Below are 24475 nucleotides of genomic sequence, written 5' to 3' on the forward strand. Positions count from 1 at the left end.
AAAATTCAAAAAAAATATTGCCCCTCTCCCATTAAATATTTTCTAGCTTCACCCCTTAATTTAAAGGAGAAGTTGGCTACAACAATTATTATAGAAGCAAAATATACAACGTCAATAAAATTATGGTATGCAATAGGTATGACTAATAATTTTGAGATTTGAAACATAAAAGGAGTTATTGCCTTATGAATAAGAAGAAGAAAGAGATTGTGAATTCTATTATTGAAACACAGACGAAAGAGATTTCAGATAAAGAAGTTACAAGATTATTTTTAAAGAAGAATTAACTACAGAAAGAAGTTTTGATGTTTAAAAAAAATTATTTATGACGGTTTTTAGATCAACAAATAATAATAATAAAAAAAAAGATGTACATAGATCACAAAATTTTTTTGAATACATCATTACATATTTAGCAAGAAAAACAAAAACAAAAAAACTCAAACGTTAAACAACTAACTTTTACATGAACTAGAAATCCAACAAGGAAAATCACAAATTCTAAAAGCATCTAATAAGGTCTACCAGGACTCTCTTAACCGAGGAAATAAAAAGGCCTTAATGCATCATCCATTTTTTATTTCCATAACCACTCATTGCATCTTTGCTAAAATTATAATATTTTTATTAACAAAAATGTTGGAATATAACTAAGTACTTCAATTCTGTTTTTATTAGAGTCCTAGTTGTAGCTCTTGTTTTGGTACAATAAGTACAAACATACTGTTTAATGAAAGATACTGAAATGAGTTAAAGGTTTATCTGTTAATTTAATTAGTTATCCACACAAACGAGGAAAAACTATTGGCGTTCCATATCCTTCACATCTTTCTCTTCCGTCAAATTGATGGAACGCGAACTTAGCTCCCCCCAAACAATGTCCTTGAATCTTGATAAAGAGGAGACATACCATCACCATGAGTAATCGTAGTACTAATTTGGTTCCTTGTCGTACAAGCAACCACATCTCTGGCTCGTCTCTCGGCTTCAAGGTAGTGACCAAGAGAAGGAACAATAACATCATTCCCACTCACAACTGCATCGGTTCTTAGCCTTGAACAAAGTGACAAGAGCCATGGCTTAAGCTTGTTGTGATGATTCCTTTTGTTTTCTTCCCTTGAGGGTTCCACCACCATTCTTCCCCTTGTTGATCTCCTTGAGAGTTCAAGAAAGCTTGAGATACCAATGAGGCTACCAAGTGTGATGCTTCTTTCATGGAACAATGATACGGTGGACTAAAATCAAAGCCAAGAAAAGAAAAGTAAGACAAAAAAAATATTGATGAATGATGCCATAAACAAGCATATAATTATAGGCAATAAATATTTTTGGCTTCTATTTTGATTAAAAAATATTATTTGTAAACCAAAATCAGCCACTAAAATCAGTCACTAATTTAGTTGTGTATAAATACATATGTGGTTTAATTTATTTTCAATGTGTATTTGTATTCCAGCATATATTTTATACTGGTGGCGGACTTTAATAGCTGATTTTGGTGTACACAGAATATAACTCATTTTGATAATATCATTTTTTAGAGAAAATTCCACTCCCCTCCACTACGAGATGCTAAAATGACACTCCCCTTTCCTCTATTTATAAAATGTAAATTCCCTTCTCTTATAACTTTAAAAAAACCTCCTCTTTAATCCATTTTAATTTTTTTGTGTTAACTAATTTTAAATTTATCTATTTTTCAAGAAAAAATAAATTATTTTTTTTACAAAAATACCCTTTAATAAAAATTTATTTTTTGTCATTAATTTTACTTACCAAAATACTCTTTAATAAATTATTTTTTATTAATTAAATTATTTTTTCTAAGATGCCCTTCAATAATTTTTTAATTATTAATTATAATTTTACCAAAATTTTTGTTAACAATTTTTTTATATTTTACTATTAATTTTTCGATATCAATATATATTAATTGTTATACATATTAACAATGGTAAGACTTTTTTATTTAATGTTAAAATAATATACATTGATATTGAAAAATTAATAGTAAAATATAAAAAATTATTAACAAAAATTTTGGTAAAATTATAATATAATAAAAAAATTATTGAAGGATATCTTAAAAAAATAATTTAATTATTAAATTTTTTAAAAAATATTTTGGTAAAAATACAATTTAATAAATAAAAAATAATTTATTAAATGATATTTTGGTAAGTAAAATTTAATGATAAAATAAAATTTTTGTTAAAGGAAATTTTGTAAAAAATAATTTTTTTTTTTTTTTGAAAAATAGATAAAGTTAACATTAGTTAATATAAAAAATTTAAAATAGATTAAAAAGGAGATTTTTTAAAAGTTATAAGAGAGAAAAATGTACATTTTATAAATAGAAACGAGAAAAGTGTTATTTTAGCATCTCACAGGAAAGAGATAAGTGAAATTTTCTCTTTTGTTTAATATGAATTCATGCAGTGTACAATTCAAAACAATCAGGTATAATAAAAATTGGGAGATATTTTTATTTTCCTTTAATATATTTTAAATGAGTATAAATTTCTCAAAAATCCTGTAATCTATTAAAGATTATTCTCGTTGTATAAATTCTTCAAAGATTTTTAACTTTTAGAGAATTGATATGGTTGTGTCACTGTCACTATTTTAATGTTGGCCAATTTTATTGTGTCAGTGAATTGGTATTTAAATTTTATTTAATTTATTTTTTATAATAAATTTTAAATTTTTAAAATTTATTTATTTTTATACTTTTAAATTAAATATTAATCTTTTTTATAAGTTAGGCAATACTTTTTAAGCATTATAGCAATCACATTTAGTGTTTCATAAATATGACGGTATTTTAGATTCAAATCCTATTTTAAAATTAGGGCATGTAGTGTCTATAAATTTTTTGTCTAAGTTATATAAATACAAGTGTTGAAAAATGTATTTACTAGGAGATTTATTTTTTATGAAGTTGAAATATGTGTAATTTATAGACATCATAAAATATACCTTAAATTATATAGAGATATTAGGAGATATAAATTTTTCTTAGAGAAAAGAGATATATTCAAAAAGTAAGAGATAGAATATCTCTATTTCAATAAAAAAAAATTAGGTTGATTTTCTATTTATACAAAAATTAGATACGATAGAAAAGAGATATAAACACAATTTTTTTAATTTTATTTCAATATTTTCCATCTTAAATTAAAGCACTTACCAAAGAGTTTTAAAATACTTTAAAGGACTATAATGTGGCAATACATATATCTTTAGAGGATTGAAATAATGTTTTACTTTTAAGACAATTTCAATAAGGTTTCTTCCAACTCCCATTTTGACACATACATTCTTCTATATATTGGTTGTTTTAGATAAGATTATTCCTTGATCAAACTGTTGAAAGGGATGTTTTATACACATGAATAATGTGTTACGGACGCGAGCCACGGAGTTCGGACCCGGGACTGCACCCAACCCGACTCCACGGGTCCAACCCGCACCTCGCTCAGAAGGCCCCAGAAACCGGCTTTTCAGAAGCTCCTAACCAACTTTCGAATTCATTCGTCCATCTTATCTTAACCAGATAAGATAAGATAAGATACCCATCATCGCCTATAAATAGAGGACCCAAGTCCCTCCAGGTATCCACACATTCCTCACACCTTATACATCTTAGATCCATTCTGACTTGAGCGTCGGAGTGTCTTTGCAGGTACCTCACCCCATTGCTCCAGTCAGGCAACCCGGCTTCAGCCCAGGTCCGCAGGTTCCCGATCCATCCCTCAACCCGTACCAGAGACATCTCGTACATTGGCGCCGTCTGTGGGGAACTTGCGCCAGCCGAGCCGGATGGGGGACGTCCTGGAGGAAACCCCCTCAAGCCAGGATGACTCCCGACCGCTTCATCCAACCCCAGAACACCGGGAGGTCGCGAACCAAGCAAGAATAGCAAGTACTGTCCACCACACGAATGACCACGTCGTCACGGACCAACGACATCCTGAGAAGGCCAGGGACAAAGCGGCACAGATCATCCAGGATCTCTGCCTCCGGGTCCAGGAGCTCGAAGGCAAATTGACCAATAGAGAAAAACACAACAACGAACACGGAAGCCAAGCAACTTCCAGATCAAGATCTCGCCGCGGCAGGTCGCCAACCCGACGACCCGATAGGAGAAACGGTCGCAGCGCCTCACGCGACCACGGACACGAGAAATCGCCGGAACGGCGGTACAACAAAAAAACACCACCGCAGCGCTTCCCGAGATTTAAGTCGTCAACACGACTCAGATGAAGATCGGAGGTACTGGAATACCAAGCGCACAAGAAACGACCACACAATAATGGGAACTACACCCTTCACAGAAAGAATCTTAAGAGCAAAACTCCCCAAAGGTTTCGACAAACCTACCGACATGAAGTACGATGGGACCAAGGACTCCCAGGAACATCTAACGGCCTTCGAGGCCAGGATGAACCTAGAGGGAGCGGCCGACGCGGTCCGATGCAGAGCCTTCCCGGTAACCCTTGCAGGGCCAGCAATCAAATGGTTTAACGCCCTCCCAAACGGATCCATAGCCAGTTTCCACGATATAACACGAAAGTTCATGGCCCAGTTCAAAACTAGAATCACCAAAGCCAAGCACCCCATCGGTTTGCTAGGGGTCACGCAAAAACAAGAAGAATCCACAAGGAAATACCTCGACCGCTTCAACGACGAATGCCTAACAGTCGACGGACTCACGGATTCCGTCGCGAGCCTTTGCTTAACCAACGGACTCATGAACGAAGATTTTCGCAAACACCTCACCACCAAACCGGTATGGACCATGCACGAGATCCAGAATGTCGCCAAAGATTACATCAATGACGAAGAAGTCAGCCAGGTTGTCGCCGCCAACAAACGGCAGCACGGCAACACCCCACACGGCAACCCGACTTCTCGCCAAAATCCACCACCCAGAGAGAGTCAAAAGGACCACCCCAGACCGACAAATACAAATCGACCACCGAGAATTGGCAAATTCTCTAACTACACGCACCTGACAGCACCAATTACCGAAATATACCACCAAATAGCAGATCGAGGCATCATTCCGAAAGCCCGACAACTCAAAGAAAGGACGGGAGGCAACAAAACCCTCTACTGCGACTACCACCGAGGTTACGGTCACAGAACACAAGATTGTTTCGACCTTAAAGACGCCCTCGAACAAGCCATACGAGACGGCAAACTCCCAGAATTTGCCAAAATCATCAGAGAACTGAGACGTGCGGAAAGAGACAGGTCGCCGAAAAAAGATGGGCGTAACCCGAGAACCCAGAAGCAACCCCCAGGGAAAGCCCGGAAGACGACCGACCATCATAGTCAACGTCATCACGGGCGAGGACATATCAAGCAAGTCGAAACTAACAATGAAAAAAGATCTCAAAGTAATGGCAGTCAGAAACCAAACTCCAACCATTGCAGCCGACAACACGATAACCTTCTTACCAGAGGATTGCCAGCACGGCACCTCGGCCGAAGATGCCCCCTTCGTCATCTCGGCTAGAATTGGAACAGGACTAGTACGAAGAATACTGGTGAACACCGGGGCAGACTCGAACATCCTCTTCCGAGGAGCCTTCGACAAGCTCGGGCTCCACAACAACAACCTCCAAACACACCACAACGGCGTCACGGGACTCGGAGACAACTTCCTCAAACCAGACGACTCAATCACCCTTCCCATCACCATAGGAATAAGCAACCAAAAGAAGACAGTCCTAGCTGAATTTGTAGTCCTAAAAGACTCCACAGCCTATAACGTGATTCTCGGAAGAAAAACAATCAACGACTTCTCCGCATTCATCTTTACCAAATACCTCCTCATGAAGTTTAGAACCGACGACGGCTCCGTCGGCACCATCCACGAGGACCGAGAGGTCGCAACCGAATGCGACAACACCAGCCTAGCTCTAAGGAAGAAATCCCAAGACGCGGCCGGGGTATTCCTAGCCGACCTAGATGCCCGCCAAGACGACCAACCCAGGCCAGAACCAGAAGGAGACATGGAAAAACTACAAATAGGGCCAACCAAGGAGGAATACACCTTCATCAATAGGAACCTCCCATACGATCTTAAATAAGAACTCTCCCAACTCCTGAAGCAAAATAGAGACTTGTTCGCATTTACACCAGCCGACATGCCAGGAATAAACCCCAACCTCATGTCCCACCGGCTAGCCGTGGACCCCAAAGCCAAACCAGTGGCACAAAGGAGACGAAAAATGTCATCAGACCGAGCCGCCGAGGTCAAAAAACAAGTTAAAACCCTACTCGAAGCCAACTTCATCAGGGAACTCCCCTACACGACATGGCTAGCCAACGTCGTACTAGTGAAAAAATCTAACGGAAAATGGCGAATGTGCGTCGACTACACGGACCTCAACAAAGCCTGCCCAAAGGACGCCTTCCCCTTACCAAACATCGACGGATTAGTAGATGCCGCATCCGGCCACCGATACCTCAGCTTCATGGACGCATATTCCGGCTACAACCAGATCCCGATGCACCGACCAGAGGAAGCAAAAACAGCGTTCATCACCCCAGACGGGACATACTGCTACACGGTGATGCCCTTCGGCCTGAAAAACGCTAGAGCCACCTATCAAAGACTTGTTAACAAGATATTTCAAAACCTATCCGGAAGCAAACTAGAAGTCTACATAGACGACATGCTCGTCAAGACGGAATCCGGCGAGCAACTCACCAACGACCTCAAGGTCATAATGAACACCCTACGAAAGCACTAAATGCGACTCAACCCGGCAAAATGTGCCTTCGGGATGGAGGCATGGAAGTTCCTCGGCTTTATGATCACGCAACGCGGAGTTGAAGCAAACCCGGAGAAATGTCGCGCCGTCCTCGAAATGACAAGCCCAAAAAACCTTAAAGACATCCAAAAGCTCACCGGCTGATTGACGGCGTTATCACGCTTTCTCGGGGCATCGGCTCAAAAAGCGATCCTTTTCTTCAAACTAATGAAAAAATGGGCCCCTTTCAAATGGGAGACGGAATGCGAAGCAGCGTTCCAACATTTCAAGAGAGTCTTAGCGGAACTACCAATCCTCGCCAAACCCCAGATAGGGGAAACACTCTACCTGTACCTCTCCATAATGGAGGAGGCACTCGCAGCAGCACTCATCCGTGAAAACGAGAAAAAAGAATAAAAACCCGTGTACTTCACAAGCAGAGTCTTCCAGGATACGGAAGCTCGCTACTCACGCTTAGAAAAACTAGCCTTCGCACTCCTTACAGCCTCCCGGCGCCTACGACAATACTTCCAGGCTCATTCCGTGACGGTCCGAACCGACCAAGCGGTCAAGCAGGTACTACAAAAACCCGACCTAGCGGGTAGAATGCTAGCATGGTCCATCGAACTATCTCAGTTTGATATCAAGTTCGAACCCCGATACGCGATCAAAGCACAAGCCATGGCCGACTTTATCGCCGAAATGACACCAGGAGACTCCACCCTCGAATCATGGAAGCTACACGTTGACGGCTCCTCGAACATCACTTCCGGAGGCGTCGGAGTCATCCTCGAAAGCCAAAACGGAGTCGTGATCGAACAGTCAGTACGATACGAATTCCCAGTCTCAAACAACCAGGCAGAATACGAGGCCCTCTTGGCAGGCCTAGCCCTAGCTCGGGAAGTCGGAGCAAAGGTCCTAGAGGTAAATACCGACTCATAGGTAGTCAGCTCCCAAATTAACAGAGACTACCAGACACGAGATCCCCTACTCCAACAATACCTCGCCAAGGTAAACAAACTAAAAGAAGGATTCGAGCGAGTTACCATACAGCACGTCCCTAGGGAACGAAACGCCAGAGCAGACCTACTTTCCAAACTAGCCAGTACCAAACCAGGACACGGTAATAAATCGCTAATCCAGGAAGTCGTCAAGTCACCCTCCGTGTCAACGACAACCAACGCTCATCTGACACTCTCGAACCAAGGATCTTGGACCTACCCTATCCTACAGTATCCCCTTGACGGAACACTGTCGCCGGATCCCAAAGAGGGAAAACGAATAAAAAGGGAAGCCGCCAACTATACCTTTGTCGTAGGACAGCTATACAAACGCAGATTCTCGCAACCCCTGCTCAAATGCGTCGAACCCGAGAACACGGAGTACATATTCCACGAAATCCACGAAGGTTGCTGCGGCCACCACGTCGGAGGCAAAACATTAGCCCAAAAAGTCATCAGGGCAGGCTACTTCTGGCCCACGGTTATCCGGGACTCCATACAAATAGTTAAAAGCTGCGACAAATGCCAAAGGCACGCCAATATCCACCAAGCCGCCCCCACACCAGCTCAGCATCATATCGGCAGAACGGCCATTCGGCACCTGGGGGATCGACCTCGTCGGACTCTTCCCTACGGCACCCGGTCAACTCCGGTATCTCATCGTCGCCATAGACTACTACACCAAATGGATCGAAGCCGAACCCCTAGCCTCCATAACGGTAGCCCAATGCCGTAAATTCCTCTGGCGATATATCATCACCCGATTCGGGATCCCCGAGATTGTTATCTCGGACAACGGAACCCAATTTGCTGACAAAAAGTTCAGAGAATTCTTAGAAGGACTACGCGTATCTCACCGTTTCAGCTCGGTAGAACACCCCCAAACAAACGGACAGGTGAAATCCGCAAACAAAATAATCGTCAAGGGACTCAAGAAACGGCTCGACGAAGCCAAAGGACTATGGGCCGACGAACTCGGATCGGTCCTATGGTCATACCGAACCACACTGCAAACGACCACGGGAGAAACACCCTTCCGATTAACATACGGCATAGAGGCAGTCATCCCGGTAGAAATCGGAGACCCAAGCCCAGAAAAACGGTTGGCGGTAACGACGAGGAAGCAGAACGAGACCTCATTGACGAGGAAAGAAGCATAGCTCGTATCAAAGAGCTAGCCCTAAAACAGAGAATTAGCTTAAGATACAACCATGGCGTCGTCCGACGAGAATTCGCGACCGACGACCTCGTCCTACGACGAAACGACATCGATCCCCCGACCCCAGGAGAAGGGAAACTCACCCCCAACTGGGAAGGACCATACAGAATCAAGGCGGTAATCGGAAAGGAAGCATACAAACTCGAACGACTTAACGGCGACAAAGTCCCAAGGACCTGGAACGCCGCCAATTTACGGCGATACTACACTTAGGCCGACCTAACTAGGTCACCCCTTTTTATTTGTATCTTCTCATTTTACAACTCCTGAATTTTAATTTTTGCTTAAGTATCTATCCCAGGTACTCTTTCCCCCCAAAGATGGAGGGTTTTAACGAGGCCCAACCTTCAATAAATATTTCGTTAAAAGCTATTTCTACCTTTCTAAACGTCCCAAAATACGGAACAAAGACACGGCCACGACTGGGGGACTGATCACCCCCCAGGCCCAACACACGGATATCCACAAAAACCCGACCAAATGACGATCCGAGGGAACCAATAAAACAAACGGAATAGCTCAAAACAAAACATATAAAAGGCCCGAACGGCCGAAAATACCATAAAACGGAATATACAAAGGCCCGAAGGGCCAAAAATACCATTAAGCGGAACCCAATGTTACGAAATAGCAACTACACGGCCATTGGCCATCCAAAATATTCAAAAACAAACAGTTCAAAATAAAATTACAAAGATAAAAAGCTACTCAAGGTCGACAATCTGGCCGTCACGAACAGTCTTGAAGGCTCCCATCACGGACACATCCACTCCTGGAGCCAGCACTAAAACATGAGCCCTCATTGTCTCCTCGGTAGCCGCAATCGCATCCTTTGCATCACCCAGTAACTCCGTCTTCTCCCTCTTCAAGGCAGCAATCTCGGCCTTCAAAGTCTCAGACTCAGTGAGAAGCACGGTAGCTTGAGAACCCGCATTTGAAGCCCGCTGCCGCTCCTCTGCCAATTGGGAAAGAAGCGAAGTCTCAACCTCGGAAAGTCGGAGAATCTCCGCCCCGGCTTCCTCAGAAGACTTTACTGCCCTCTCCTTCGCAGCCTCGGCAGCTTCAAGTTCCTCCTTCAACTTAGCCACCTCAGCCTGAGAATGGGGAAGCTTCTTATCCAACAAACCGACCTGAGCCATCACGGGCTCAGCCTTCCGAATGACAACGGCAGACCGAAGGAGGGCACGATACACCGACTTGGCCTGGAATGAAACATCACAGCCATCAAAAAATGGCTCCGTACCAGGCATCAAGTGTTGATCAATGAACCCCGGGGCATCGAAGCGTCGGTCCATCACACTAGGCACAAGACCCTCTTCCTCAAAAGTCTCGCTGCTCGGCTCCTCAGGCCTTTTTCTCTTCCGAGAAGCATCAGCAGCCGTCACCATGACGACTTCAGGCGAGTTCGCAGGACTAGGAGAAACCTGAGCATCGGCCCGCACGCCCGAAGAAACCACCTCTTGAGAAACAGCCTGCGACCCCACGACGGGGTTAGAAACAGGAGTAGCCGGAGACGACGACCCCTCCTCCTGGGCCATCGCTGCCTTCAACCGTGCCAAGGAAGTCAAGCCACCAGCCATCTCAACTGAAAGAAAACAAAAATCCCAAGTTACAAAAACGGGAAGACAAACATAAAAACCAAGAAAAGAACAGACACACACCAACATACGACCGACAAGCAACCGGATCACCCATCACATCCCGAGGATTAAGAGGACGCTCTCCAAACAACTGCCACAGAACAAGAGCGATATCCCGCTCCTCCGGGGTCAGGAACTCTTTCGAAACCCGAGTAAACACCGACGGCCCCGCCTTAAAGTTCCAATAGGTGGGAAACCGACGCTCACCCTCCAATGTCAGCCAAAAAGGATGATGCCCCCTTGCGGGACGAACCTTAAAATACCCACTCTTAAAACCATGAAAAGAATCTTCATACAACCCGAAGACCCGACGATGAGGCTGAGCTCTAAAAGACACATACCCCTTCTTGTGCTTCCCCTCCTTAGTTGGAAGGGTACACAAGAAGAGAAAAAGGAAGACGTTTATCGAGGCAGGAAGCTCCAAAAATTCACAAACGAGCTCGAAAGACCGTATCGCCGCCCAGCTATTCGGATGCAGCTGGGATGGCGCCACGGAGCACCGGCTCAATAACTGTTGAACAAACGGGGAAAAGGGAAGCCGAACGCCAAGCCGGGTAAACATCGCCTCATACACCCACATCCAATCCGGCACAGTTGGGGAGTCAATATTGGTATAGCAAACCCTCTCGTCAACCCCGGGAAGAGAAAGCTCGTAATGGCGTTCAGCGTCGCCACCCCCACAAACAGCTCCTTGATCGCGGAGCCGCTGGAGGTCCGCCTCCGTCATCCGCGACGGCGTTCCCCACACATCACTAGTAACCCAAGAGAAAAGACCGGGGACACCCCCCGCCGGGGCCACCGGAGCCCTCACACCCTCAGTCCTTCGACGAGCCATACCTAAAATAGTGACGAGCACCACCGTCAGCCAAATCCCGCGGCAGAAAACGGCGGATGAAACCAAAAATAGACACCACCATACACCACCAATTATACGATGGCGCTCGCCCCCCTTACGGAATCCACTACCCCAACAGAACTATCTACCACTATGCAATACCGTCATATACCATAAAACAACTCTAAATCTACACAAAGCAGAGACGAAACAAAATGCAAAGAAAGACAAAGCAGAGGAAACAAAAAGAAACAGAAGAACACCAACCTGATGATGCTAAGGAAATAAATCCAAGGAGAAAATGCTATGGCAAAAGACCAACCAAAGCCACAGAGTGCGAAAGGAAAGCAGAAGATGCTCTTTCGGAGAAGAAAGCAATAGAGAAATGAAGCAAACGAGGGAACTGAAGGAAGAAAACCAAAACGGTTTTGAAAAAGTGAAATAACGCAAATACCCCTGGAAAGCAAAGCAAACGTGAGGGCAAAAGAGGAAAACGCCCCCTCACAATAAATGCCCCCTTGGAAAAAGCAATTAATAAATCACGCCTCGAAGAACGCAACAGGCGCAGCAGACACGGAAGAGTCACGTCAGACCAAAACGGTCAGACGAATCTTCCACGAGACGAAACCGAGGCATCGACCTCATCTCAAAAGAACCAAACGGCCACTCTAGAAAAACTAAAGGCCTAAGCCCGCAGTAAAAACAGTATCTCCCAGCGACAGACCGACCTCGCTCACTCTCCCGCTGCGGGGGCAACTGTTACGGACCCGAGCCACGGAGTTCGGACCCGGGACTGCACCCAACCCGGCTCCACGGGTCCAACCCACACCTTGCTCAGAAGGCCCCAGAAACCGGCCTTCCAGAAGCTCCTAACCAACTTTCGAATTCATTCGTCCATCTTATCTTAACCAGATAAGATAAGATAAGATACCCATCATCACCTATAAATAGAGGACCCAAGTCCCTTCAGGTATCCACCCATTCCTCACACCTTATACCTCTTAGATCCATTCTGACTTGAGCGTCGGAGTGTATTTGCAGGTACCTCCCCTCATTGCTCCAGTCAGGCAACCCAGCTTCAACCCAGATCCACAGATTCTCGATCCATCCCTCAACCCGTACTAGAGACATCTCGTACATAATGTTTCTTCCAACCTTTTTAATAGAAGACTTAAACATTCAACAAAGCATGGTTTGCTTTGATCCGTGTCACTAACAAATACCAATGTACCAACACAATCACAATTAAAAATGAAAATGAATGTCACGTTCTGGCACAAACCATGATGTGCTAGGCCATGCTATGGGGCACGGGCCCCATAAAGCCAAGCAATTATTGACTCACCAAAGGAACCAAGAATCCAATAGAGAGAGAGGTGAATAGATATGGAAAGCTCTATCTATGGCAGTGCTCATTACATGTAGTTTCCTTTTCCAAATTCATGTCTAGTTTGGACTCATTTGTAAGTTATTAGAAAAAGAGAAAAGAAAAAATCTTCATCTTCATCCATTGGTGATAAATGAAAACACAAAATACATCCCCAAATTTATATATGAAAATTGGACAGAAAATTGATACCAGAATGTAATTAAATATGTATCACCACAACATTTTGAGTTTATGGCCATAATTTTTTTAGTCAGGATAAAAAGGATTTATGATCTATGCTCACGATTTTTTAATATATATTGTATATTTTTTATATATTGTGATGTATATATAATAACAATATATTACACATGAGAAGTTAAAATTATAGAGCATTTGAATTTCACTTTTTGTTATACTATAAATGTTTTTTTCTGTGTACTACCATAAAAATTCAAGTCATATGTTTAACCATAAATTTCACATGTTGGTAAGATAATTATATCTCATGTATTATATTATTTTTGTGTTTAACTATGAGATATTTTAAAAAATAAGAAGTTTAATAATCTTTATTTTGATTAAGCAAAGTTTATTTTGACATTGTTTTTACTATAATAGAATTTTTAACATTATTATTAATAGTTTAATATTAAAAAGAAATTATTTGAATTTGAGAAGAAACAAAATTGACCAGTCAAACTTGTTAACTAGCTGGCTTTTGGCTAGTTCCTTTGATGTTTACCGCCTTGCACTGGTTTTGATCCATTTTTGACATCTCTGTTTTACACCTACGCGATCGGACTCAATCCTAGGATAGGTTTACATCAAACCAAATTTTTAAAAATCTTGAATGGCTAAAATTAGAAGTTTAAAACTTTAAAATTCAAATGAGATTCAATCAAATATAATAAAATAATATATTTATTTATAAAATATATTTTTTTAAAGTAAATTTTTTTTGTGATGTATTATTTTAAACTAATTAATTACTAAAAAATTACACCGATTTTTAAACATTTTTTTTTGATAAATTAGTTAACAAATAATTTTTATTTTAAACTGAATGGATGTGATGGTCGATTTTCGATTAACTAGGTCGAACTTCAAGTCTTCAATCCAATTCTAAAAATTATTCATCCAACAAATCTGATACGAACTAATTTTGAGAACACTAGTCTAAAATCAAAAGCCATGGTTCTAAACAGCATCAGCAGAAAGCAGTGAGAGAGAAAAGTATCTCGAATTTAATACAGGTGAATCGGTGAAGAAATCAATAACCAGAAAAAAGGTAACATTAGTATGCAGATGAGAAGTGAAACAGAGAATCAGAATCACAGTTGAGTACGTAGGCCATTCAAGGTATTCGAAGCAGTCATTATTTTGTACCAGAAAACTATATCGATATACATCATTACAAAATATTTGAGAAGCTCTCTCATCCTGTTACTATGGCCATGATCATAAATAATACTCAGAAGAATTGAGATGTGTCATCATTGTAAAAAATAAAGTTGGAAGAAATTTATGGTTATAGCACGCAGCCTTGGAAAAAGAAAAGAAACAATAACTGTCACAACAGAATCTTATATTAAATTTCAAATAATAATAATACTCTATATCTATAACTAATAATTATGCAAAATATATATATATATTTTTTTTTCGAAGATATGGAGACTTAGACTTGGTTTGGTAAAACTTTTTGAAGAGGTGCTTGTGCTTTTTAAAAGTTTAAGCTCCTCATTTTGTGTTTGGTAAATTAAAAAGATCATGTGCTTGTGCTTGCAGCTTTTAAAAGATCGGGGTACTTTTGAAAGCACCTAAAGTAGAGCTTTTTAAAGTTGGTTTGTGCTTTTCAAAATTTAAAAGTCTAATATAACCTCATATGTTAACTAATTTTCAAATTTAATGCTTGCATTTATGTCTATTATAGTATTTTTAAATTTTAAAAACTATTTTACCAAACGTAATTGTTGTTGCTTGTATTTATTAAAAGCTATTTTTAATTTAATTTACCAAACATAAATGTTACAACTTTTAAAAAGCCATCTTTTAAAAGTTAACTTTTATAAGCTACTTTTAAAAAGTAAATACTTTACCAAACTAAATCTATCCGCCATCTTTTAGATGAGTATGGAAAGATTATATCATTTGAGATATAATTTGTTGGCACTAATTATGCAATGTATATATTAAGATAGTAATGATTGAGATTTCTTAATAAAAATTTAAATATAAATATTACTTTTGAAATTATCAAAAAAATAAAAAATTGAAAATTTATTTATCTAAAACCTGAAAGTATAATTAAGATTGTAAATTAGGAATTTCTGCAATTTTTTTAATCTATTAAAAAAGAGAGTTTCTAATGGTGTCATTGTGTGAGGTAATTTTTTTCTTTTGGTAACTGATCTATTATTTAATCACACGCCAGATGTGATGTCAATCTATTTCACAAAGTGAGTTGGTCTATTTGATGCTAACGTTCTAAGTAAAATGATATCATAATCTATTTCAGGGTGCTGGGAGAAGTAAAATGATAGCAGCATATTTTTTTAATCGTTTTTAAAAATGTGTATTTTGGAAATTAATATATTTAATATATATAAAAAATAGACAAAAATATACCTAAAAAAGTTTATTATAGTTAAAGATACACACCAAAACTGAAATTATAATAAAAGTACACACCAAAAATATAATTAATGAACAAAAAGAGATACATTGTTATTGGAATTCTATTCGTTTTTATTAAGGTTGTGTTTAAAAGAGAGATTAAAAGACAAAAATTAGAAAATAGAAATTAAAAAATAAAAATTAAATTAATTTTTTGCATTATTTATATTTGATATAAAATATACATAACTGAGTTATATTTTAATATGTTGTTTAATTTAAAATAAATATAAAATTTGAAATAAATATAATTATTTAAATATTTTTATTAATTAAAAAAAATAAATCATAATCTCTCTTCATCGTCATCATTGTTAGAATCCGCCTCACACCTCACCTGTCCTTCTAATATAATAATGAAAGTGTTTTTTTTTTCCTCTTTACAATAATATATAAATAAAACAGTGTCATTTTCCTTGACCAAAAAAAAAAAAAAAAAAAAAAAACAGTGACATTTTTATTTTTCCCTTGAGCTTCTCATTTCTAAGGTTTGAGTTTTTTTTATTACACACTTGGAAGACGTGTTAGGCATTTACTTCCTATCCCTGGATTTCCCAAAATTTTACAAAGGGGTAAGATAGGGATCTTCTAAATTAGGACAATTCATTAGTATTTTGTTTTTAAATATTTTTTAATGCAAAAGTGTGAAATTCCACCTCAAGTTTACTAAATAATTCAAATTGTGCAAGCTTATCAAATTGAACTGCCACCTACGTAATTAACTTAATGAAAACGGGTCCTAATAACATGCGTGTCACTTTTGTTCATCAATTATCATTTTTAGTGTGTAGTTTTATAATTTCGATTTTCTTTAGTGTGTATTTTTGTTTATATTAAACTTTTTTTGTGTGTACTTTTATTTATTTTCTCAATATATATATTTAAATAAAAATTCCCTTTTTATATACAATTTATAAAATAAAAAATTAATTAACTTTAAAAGTGGACTGATTTTATTTAAAGATGAAGAAACATATTGTGTGTAACACCCTGTGATGATGATAACATGGTGTGTGTTTTTTTAATATGAATGTTAATTTTTTTTTTTTTTTTAGTTAACAAATTTGAAGGTCAAATTAAAAGAATAGTAAAATTATTAGAAAAATTTGACCTTCAGATTTTATAAATGCAGAAATTTTAAATTTTAGTAAAACACAACTCAAAAGGTAATACATAAATTCAAGGGTCAGATAGACATAATTATGTAACGTATACCCTAAAATTAGCTATTAAAATCAGTCACCGGTATAAAATATATGTTCGAATACAAATATATATTAAAAATAAATTAAATCACACATGTATTTAACGGCGAATTTACGGGAGGCCTAAAGTGGCCATGGTCCCCCGATTTTTTTAAAAAAAATAATACTATTAGTCTATTATTATTATTATTATATATATATATATATATATATATATTAAATATATTTTAGTATATTAATACACTAAAAAAATTTACATATTAATAACTTAATATGTATAAATTATAATGTGTATTATAATATATTAGTAACAATTAACAAATAGGTTAAAAAAATAAAAACGTATAAATATATAAATAATTAAAAAGTTATTAAAAAATATAAGTTTTTATTAATGTAAAAAAGTAATAACTATAAAAAAAATTTTATTTTGATTCTTTCTATGACAATAGAAACAATTAAATAGACTTTTTAAACAATAAAAATTATTAAAACAAGACTTTAAAATACGATAAAAGATAAATTTTTAGCAGATTATATAATTGTATATGTTGAAGAAGAGAATGCTTCAAAATTTATTTTAGATGATAAATTTATATTTTTAGTTATATGAAATATCACAGAACAAATTTAAAAATATAAAAATCCTAAAATTTGTAGTTAAATGTTAATTTCTATATAATATAATTATTAATGTTGACTTATATACTATAAATTATATTTTGTTGATTTTTTATTTTATTATATTTTAATTTATTTTATATTTAATTTAGCCCCTCTTATAAAATTTTTAGATCTATCACTGCATGTATTTATACACAAATAATTTTAATAGCTGATTTTAGTATACAAATAGTATTTCTCTATTTAAATTTGTGTAACTCGAAATTTGACCGTTTAATTTTGTTGATATCCACCTCTACAACATGGTAAAACACACCACATCTCAACAAAAGTAAAAAACAGCATTATTTTTTCAATATTAAAATTAAAAGGTGCCAAGAGTAAAATTTATGATCTTTTGACTTTAGTATAATACTTACCATTTTAACTAAATCAAATTTGTTATTATTATCCACGTTTACTTTATAAAAGGACGTATTAATAGGCACAGTATTTGCTCTAGTACTAATAAAGGAATTACTACTAAAGATATATTTATTGAAAGAAGAATATTAGGTGCAGCAATTTTAGTATTTTGTAATTATTAATTAATCATTAATAGTATTTTTAATGGTATGAGATTATATCTAATAGTAAAAAATTATTGGCTAAAAAATACAAAAGTTGTTGGTCCCTAAGTTTTTTCTTATTGAAAAATCACGAAATTGAACATATTTACTAATAGTTATCATCATGTGAAAATACATCATTTTGACCATTGAATGATAGATGGTAGAAATTGATTTTATTTGAAGTAAAAGTGTTACCTTTATTTAAAATGTTACTAAATAAATAAGTTACACTTTTTGAACAAAGATCATTATGAAAAAATGTTTTTGCCATCTTCATGGGAGTAATTGCCATAATAAAATGTGGGTTTAGATTGAAAGTAGATTACTGGCCTGAGTGTCAAGATCTGAGGCAGAATCTTTTGAATGAACGGGAGAAGCAGTAAGCATAGTAGTGAATGAAACTGATCCAGAGTAATCTTCATTATTTCTCACCAACCCCGTTCCTGAGTTCAAGAATCTCAATCCCAAAGGCCACCCTTCTTCCTGCATCAACCAAAGGAACTTCTTTAGATAATATCTAAGAAAAATTTTCAGGCATTCCAAAAATACTAATATTTTAATGATTTTAGCCGTTGATCCTAATTCATATAAACGGTTAGAACACTAGTATTTTTGAAATATCTAAAATTTTTTCAATTTCTCAAATTTCGTAAGAAAAAGAGATAATGGAGAAAAGAGAAAAGAGAAAAGAGAAGAGAAGAGAAGATGGTACCTCTTGAGCCATGAATGAAATAATGGAATATTGAAAGTCACTTCTTCTGACAAAGAAGTGTTATTTCAAGATTGTCTGTACTTTTCTTCTACTCAAAAAAGGGAAAAAGTATCAACGTCCATGGCCGGAAACACGCTAGGATTTTGCAACTTCCTTAATAAGTGATATAAATAAAAGAAAAATGAAACATTTTTGAGAATTCGAATATATTAAAAGATGCAACAGTAATAATAATAATAATAATGTAGATGCAAGAGCTTCTTCTATTTGCTTCTTCGGTTCAAAATCTAAAGCTAATTGGAAAAGTTAAATAAATAAACACATTTCATTACATATACATAATAAATAGGTTCTGAAAGTCGCAAATAAAAGGGAAGGTGACGTGAGTGTGACTTCTTACCAGTGAACTTCTCCTTTGTTTTGCAGAAACACAAAACACAGCAGAAGATGGAAGCAGAAGTGAACTTTTGAAGTAAAAAAATTTCTTTTTTTTCTTTTTTTCTTTTTTGGAAAAACATAGGTGAAGAAGAAAAAATTATATCATTTAAGTTATAACTCGTTGACATGTGATCTATTAATTTATTCTTTCATTTGTTTGTGCATAAAATTAATAAAAGTTAAACTAGTTGAGATGATAAATATTTATAATTTAATTAAAAATGTTGAGTTTAAGTATTAGAAATAATAAAATATATTTTTTATGAATTATATATAATAAAAAAATATTTTAGGAATGAAAATTAGATACTAATCCTTTTTATATTGTCATTACATATAGTATATTATATATAATATATAGTATAGAAATAGAAGTATAGATTATATATAGGATAGATATTGAAGGTGACAATTTATTCCAGTTTTGTAAAACACAATACTTTTATTAATTTGTGCGAGGTGGTGCTTTAATACATCTACTTAATATACTAAAACTGGGTTTTCCCCTAACTACTAAAGGTGACGTGTCGATCTCTCATGCCTCCGTTTTTCCTCCAAAACGAATAAATTTTTTTCTATTCTAAATTATTTTATTGTAATTATATTATAATTAATACTAAATGAATAATATATAATTATACTAATTTAACAACATATCTTCATTATAATTATATCAAATCAATATTTAATGCACTATTAAACTACTTATTAATTATCAATTAAAAATACTTTTAATAATTTTAATGATAATAATAATATCAATAATAGTAATAATAATAATAAAAAATCTTTGTTACTCGATTCACGTATATCAAATAATTTTTTTAAATTATTTTATAAAAAATATCTTTAATATAATTATTTTGTATTTAATATTTATAAATAATATATAATTATATTAATTTAGAAACATATCTTCATTATAATTGTATCAAATCAAAATTTAATGCATTATTAAACTACTTATCAATTATCAATTAAAAATACGTTTATTCATTTTAATGATAATAATAATATCAATAATAGTAATACTAATAATAAAAAATCTTTGTTACCCGTGATATGATGAAATTAATATATAATTATACTAATTTAGGAACATATATTCATTATAATTGTATCAAATCAATATTTAATACATTATTAAAAAATTACCTTAATAATAGGTAATTTACATATTTATTTTTGTTTTACTAAAGTCTATATATAGTGTTTTTCTGTGGTACATGAATCTAAATTTGAGAGTCAATTCATAATTTTATATTTAGTGTTTTTTTTTACTACTTCATAGAATAAGAATATATTCTTCGTTTTTTTTATTGAAGTTGATCCTTTTAAGGTACAATTTATAATTTTTTATAATATTTTTCATATACTCATTCTATTATATTATTCTTTTGATAATTTTTTATTTGTTGTTACTCTAAGTTATTCTTATCGTCTAATGTTCCAGTTCGATTGTCTTTTGCCACAATCATTTACAATGCATCACATCCATGAAATACCTCATCGAGTTGTCTTCACTGATTCGGGTTTCAACTACATGGATGTAAGCGTTCAAAGAAGAGGCAATAGTCTCTACTTTACCGAAGGATGGTTGGATCTACTCACCTATTATGACCAACCCAATGGAATGTGGTTAAAGTTAGATTTCTTAGGAGGAGCTCGATTTTTGATTGAGGAATTGCATCCATGGAACTTTATAGGGCAAGTTCAAGTTCCATCCCCTCCATGCTTTTTACGTCTGCCCGAAAATCTTCGAAGTGGAGCATATAATGAAATTGAATTCCCTCAGTTTCAGTTCAGTTTTGATAAATTCGTGACAAATTCAAATATGCAATTTCAACGATTGGTAATATATTTAAATTTTCTTAGTTTAAGTCGTTCATTATTAGAATAATTTTTTAACATATTTTGATTTTTTTCAGAAATTACCAGCTTTCTTTTGCATGCATGCAATGCCATTGAGGGGAATAAGAGTTAGTTTGGTTTCTCGGTGTGGCAATTCTATACATTGCTGCATTGTATGGATAGCGGATGATGAAGCTTATCTAACAAGAGGATGGTCTGATTTTGCACGAATTCTAAATATTGAAACTTACGATATTATTTCAGTTGGTTGTCGTTACAAGAATAATTTTATACTATACGTGACTAAGGACTAGAATAGGTTCAATATTACTTAGGTAATTTGGTTTTACTATTAGTATTTGATTAAATTATAATTATAGAATTTTAAATGATTGCCTCAATTTATATATATTATGATTATTTTTTGTAGATGTACTATTTTTAAATAATTTAATAAAATAAAGTAGTGTCAGATATTATTAAGTTTATTTTTATCCTTTATTTCTTTATTTGTATTTTCATTATATTTGACAAAAAAATGAACCTACACATATATTAAATCGTTGACCTAAAGACAATTTATTTACCAATAAAAACAGATTTTATTTATAATTGGAATAAAATTTATTTGCCAATAATCGGTGGATAAAATTAAAATTACATCCGTGTCATATAATTATAATTGTTTAATTGATATAAAATGAAATTATATCCGTGCCATGAGTAATAATCTAAATAATTATATCTTAACAAAATATAATTTAAAATAATTTATAAACAATTATCTTAACAAAAATAATTATTTAATAATTGATTTAAAAATCAATGCAAAAAATAATTATTAATAATAGTATTATTAATTGGATAAATAATATAATTTCAATTTATTACTTGATATATAAATAATATATGAAAATCTATTGAGTAAATCAATGATTTTGTATCTTAATAATTTGACAATTATTACTCAATTAACCAGTTAATTGAATTAGTAATAACAATTTCCAATTTCAAATTTTGTATATTAAGTAATTATTAAAAACTGGATAATAACGATTTACATGGAAAAATCATTGATAAATTCAATTAATCAGATAGAAGATAATATACTAACTGTTTTAGTATATTATTTATGGCAAGCGAAATTATTTCCTCAGATTTTCTATTAAAATTGAAATTAGTAATAGTTTAAAAAAAGGTTTATTAATAAAATTACTAATAGTCACATTTTTATACACAGGATATATGTTTTCTATATATTATTTAAAAAATATAATGAAACATGAATAATGAATGAGTATGTTATTTCTTCGACTAGCTAATTAATACAAAATCGAGTACCTTTTTTTATTCGATTGAGGTCATGTTCTGTTTGGTGAAAGTTTCAATCATCTTAGTTAAATTCTGTCTTTGTGCCTTAACTTATACAGGTGGTAATATGTTACATATTATTTGGTATATCTAAATAGTTATTTCTTATAGCGGAGATGTAAAAAATCATATTAAGGTTTATTGCCAAATAATTAGTGGATGAATAATAGTAGATTATATCATTTTGAAAAAGTATTTTCATTATAATTATATCATAGAATTATAATAATTACGATATTTATGTTATATATTTTAATTATTTATGTACATAAATAAAATAGAAATCAATCAAATCAAATTATCACGATAAATAATATATTGTATATTATTACGGAAAATAATCCGTAAATAAAATTAAAATTACACCCGTGTCATATAATTATAATTGATTAATTGGTATAAAATTAAATTATACCCATATCATGAATAATAATCTAAATAATTATATATTAACAAAATATAATTTGAAATAATTTATAAACAATTACCTTAACAAAAATAATTACTTAATAATTGATTTAAAAATCAATGCAAAAAATAATTTTTAATAATAGTATTATTACCTGGGTAAATAATATAATCTCAAATTATTACTTGAAATATAAATAATATATGAAAATCTATTGAATAAATCAATGATTTTGCACCTTAATAATTTGACAATTATTATTGAATTAACCAGTTAATTGAATTAGTAATAATAATTTCTAATTTCAAATTTTGTATATTAAGTCATTATTAAAAATTGGGTAATAACGATTTACACGGGAAAATCATTGATAAATTCAATTAACCATAAAGAAGATAATATATTAACAGTTTTAGTATATTATTTATGGCAATAGAAATTATTTCCTCAAATTAAATTTTATATAATTATAGTAAGTCTCTATAATTAAAGCAATATAAAATTGCTTCATATATAGTAATAATATTATATATATTTATATATCTCTTCTTTTATCTCTTTTTTCAAAATATTAGCATATAATTAATGTAAAAAATATATAATATTAAACTGTTTTGTTATGTATATATATGAATTTATATAATAACCCATATAATTTATACGTATGGCATAATACATATGTCAAAAAAAGATTCCATAATTTTTGAAAACCACTGTTTTGTTATATGAAATTGAAATTGAAATTAATAATTTTTATTTATATAATTTTTTTCTATTAGTATCCAGTATTTCCATTAAAAATTCATATCGTTTGTAATTAGTATATATATATATATATATATATATATATATATATATATATATATATATATTGTTTATTACAAAACTTTCTGTATTAGAATTCTCTATTAATTTGTTCTTCATTTTGAGTTGATTTTGATATTTTCTTACTTCACAGTAAACCAACATATAAAACTTTGTTGGTAGATTTAAGTATTACTAGATTATTTATGGTCATATTGAGTATATATGCCTGATTTATTGAAAAAAAAGTAGATTAAATAACTATTTTATAGTTAATACAATTAACACTATATTAAGAAAAGAAAAACAACACATACAAGTTATTTTTTTATTAATTAAATTATTATAATTAAAATAAAATTTAACATAACAACTTAAAATTATAATTTCAATCTTATCACGTGCATGGCACGGGTGATTAAACTTGTTATTACTAAAAATCAAGTTTTCGGATATGAATTTTGTGATGAAAATGAAATAAAAGAACAAATTAAAGAATGATATTTATATAATTATATATGTATCACAAAAGCCCTTATTACTAATTTATATTTTGTGGCATCCAAAACCTTTTTCAAACCATTTTTTACAGCTTTTAAATAGACTTTTATTTGTTAAATTTCTACTCACTATGATATATTTTAGTTGAATATTTTACAAATAAGTTAACATATAAACTACGTACTTCAGATAAATTTTGAAAGAAAAAAAACATTTCATTTCAAATAAATTTTAAACAAATTTAGTCAATATAATTTATGTATTTTGAACAAATTTCAAACAGATCAAATATTTTCTTACAATTAAATTTCATACATATTTAATTTATTATAATTTATAGATAAATCTTAGATAAAACAAAAATTTTATTATTTCAAATAAATTTTCTTCAGATCTAAATTAATTATTCAAATAATTTTCAAACAGAATAACTATTATA

At 33.6% G+C, this 24475-nt stretch overlaps 1 protein-coding gene across 2 annotated transcripts; it reads right to left on the reverse strand.

The window, feature by feature from the left end:
• Window positions 1–644: 644 nt before the first annotated feature.
• Window positions 645–19086, reverse strand: LOC107637812 (uncharacterized). 2 transcript variants are annotated; one of them, XM_016341113.3, is made up of 4 exons: window positions 19063–19086; window positions 18663–18815; window positions 18281–18433; window positions 645–1235 (listed from the first exon to the last, which is right to left on the reverse strand). In XM_016341113.3, exons 2-4 carry the CDS (start codon window positions 18672–18674, stop codon window positions 861–863), a joined length of 540 nt encoding a protein of 179 aa, XP_016196599.1. In that variant the 5' UTR covers window positions 18675–18815; window positions 19063–19086; the 3' UTR covers window positions 645–860. The 2 variants fall into 2 exon arrangements, with proteins under 2 accessions (XP_016196599.1, XP_088339200.1); XM_088483074.1 differs by lacking the exon at window positions 19063–19086 and having other exon boundaries at window positions 18663–18954.
• Between the last annotated feature and the right edge of the window lie 5389 nt (window positions 19087–24475).

Source organism: Arachis ipaensis, chromosome B4, assembly GCF_059453495.1.
Source record: "Arachis ipaensis isolate K30076 ecotype BB chromosome B4, ASM5945349v1, whole genome shotgun sequence".
NCBI classification, from domain to species: Eukaryota; Viridiplantae; Streptophyta; class Magnoliopsida; order Fabales; family Fabaceae; genus Arachis; species Arachis ipaensis.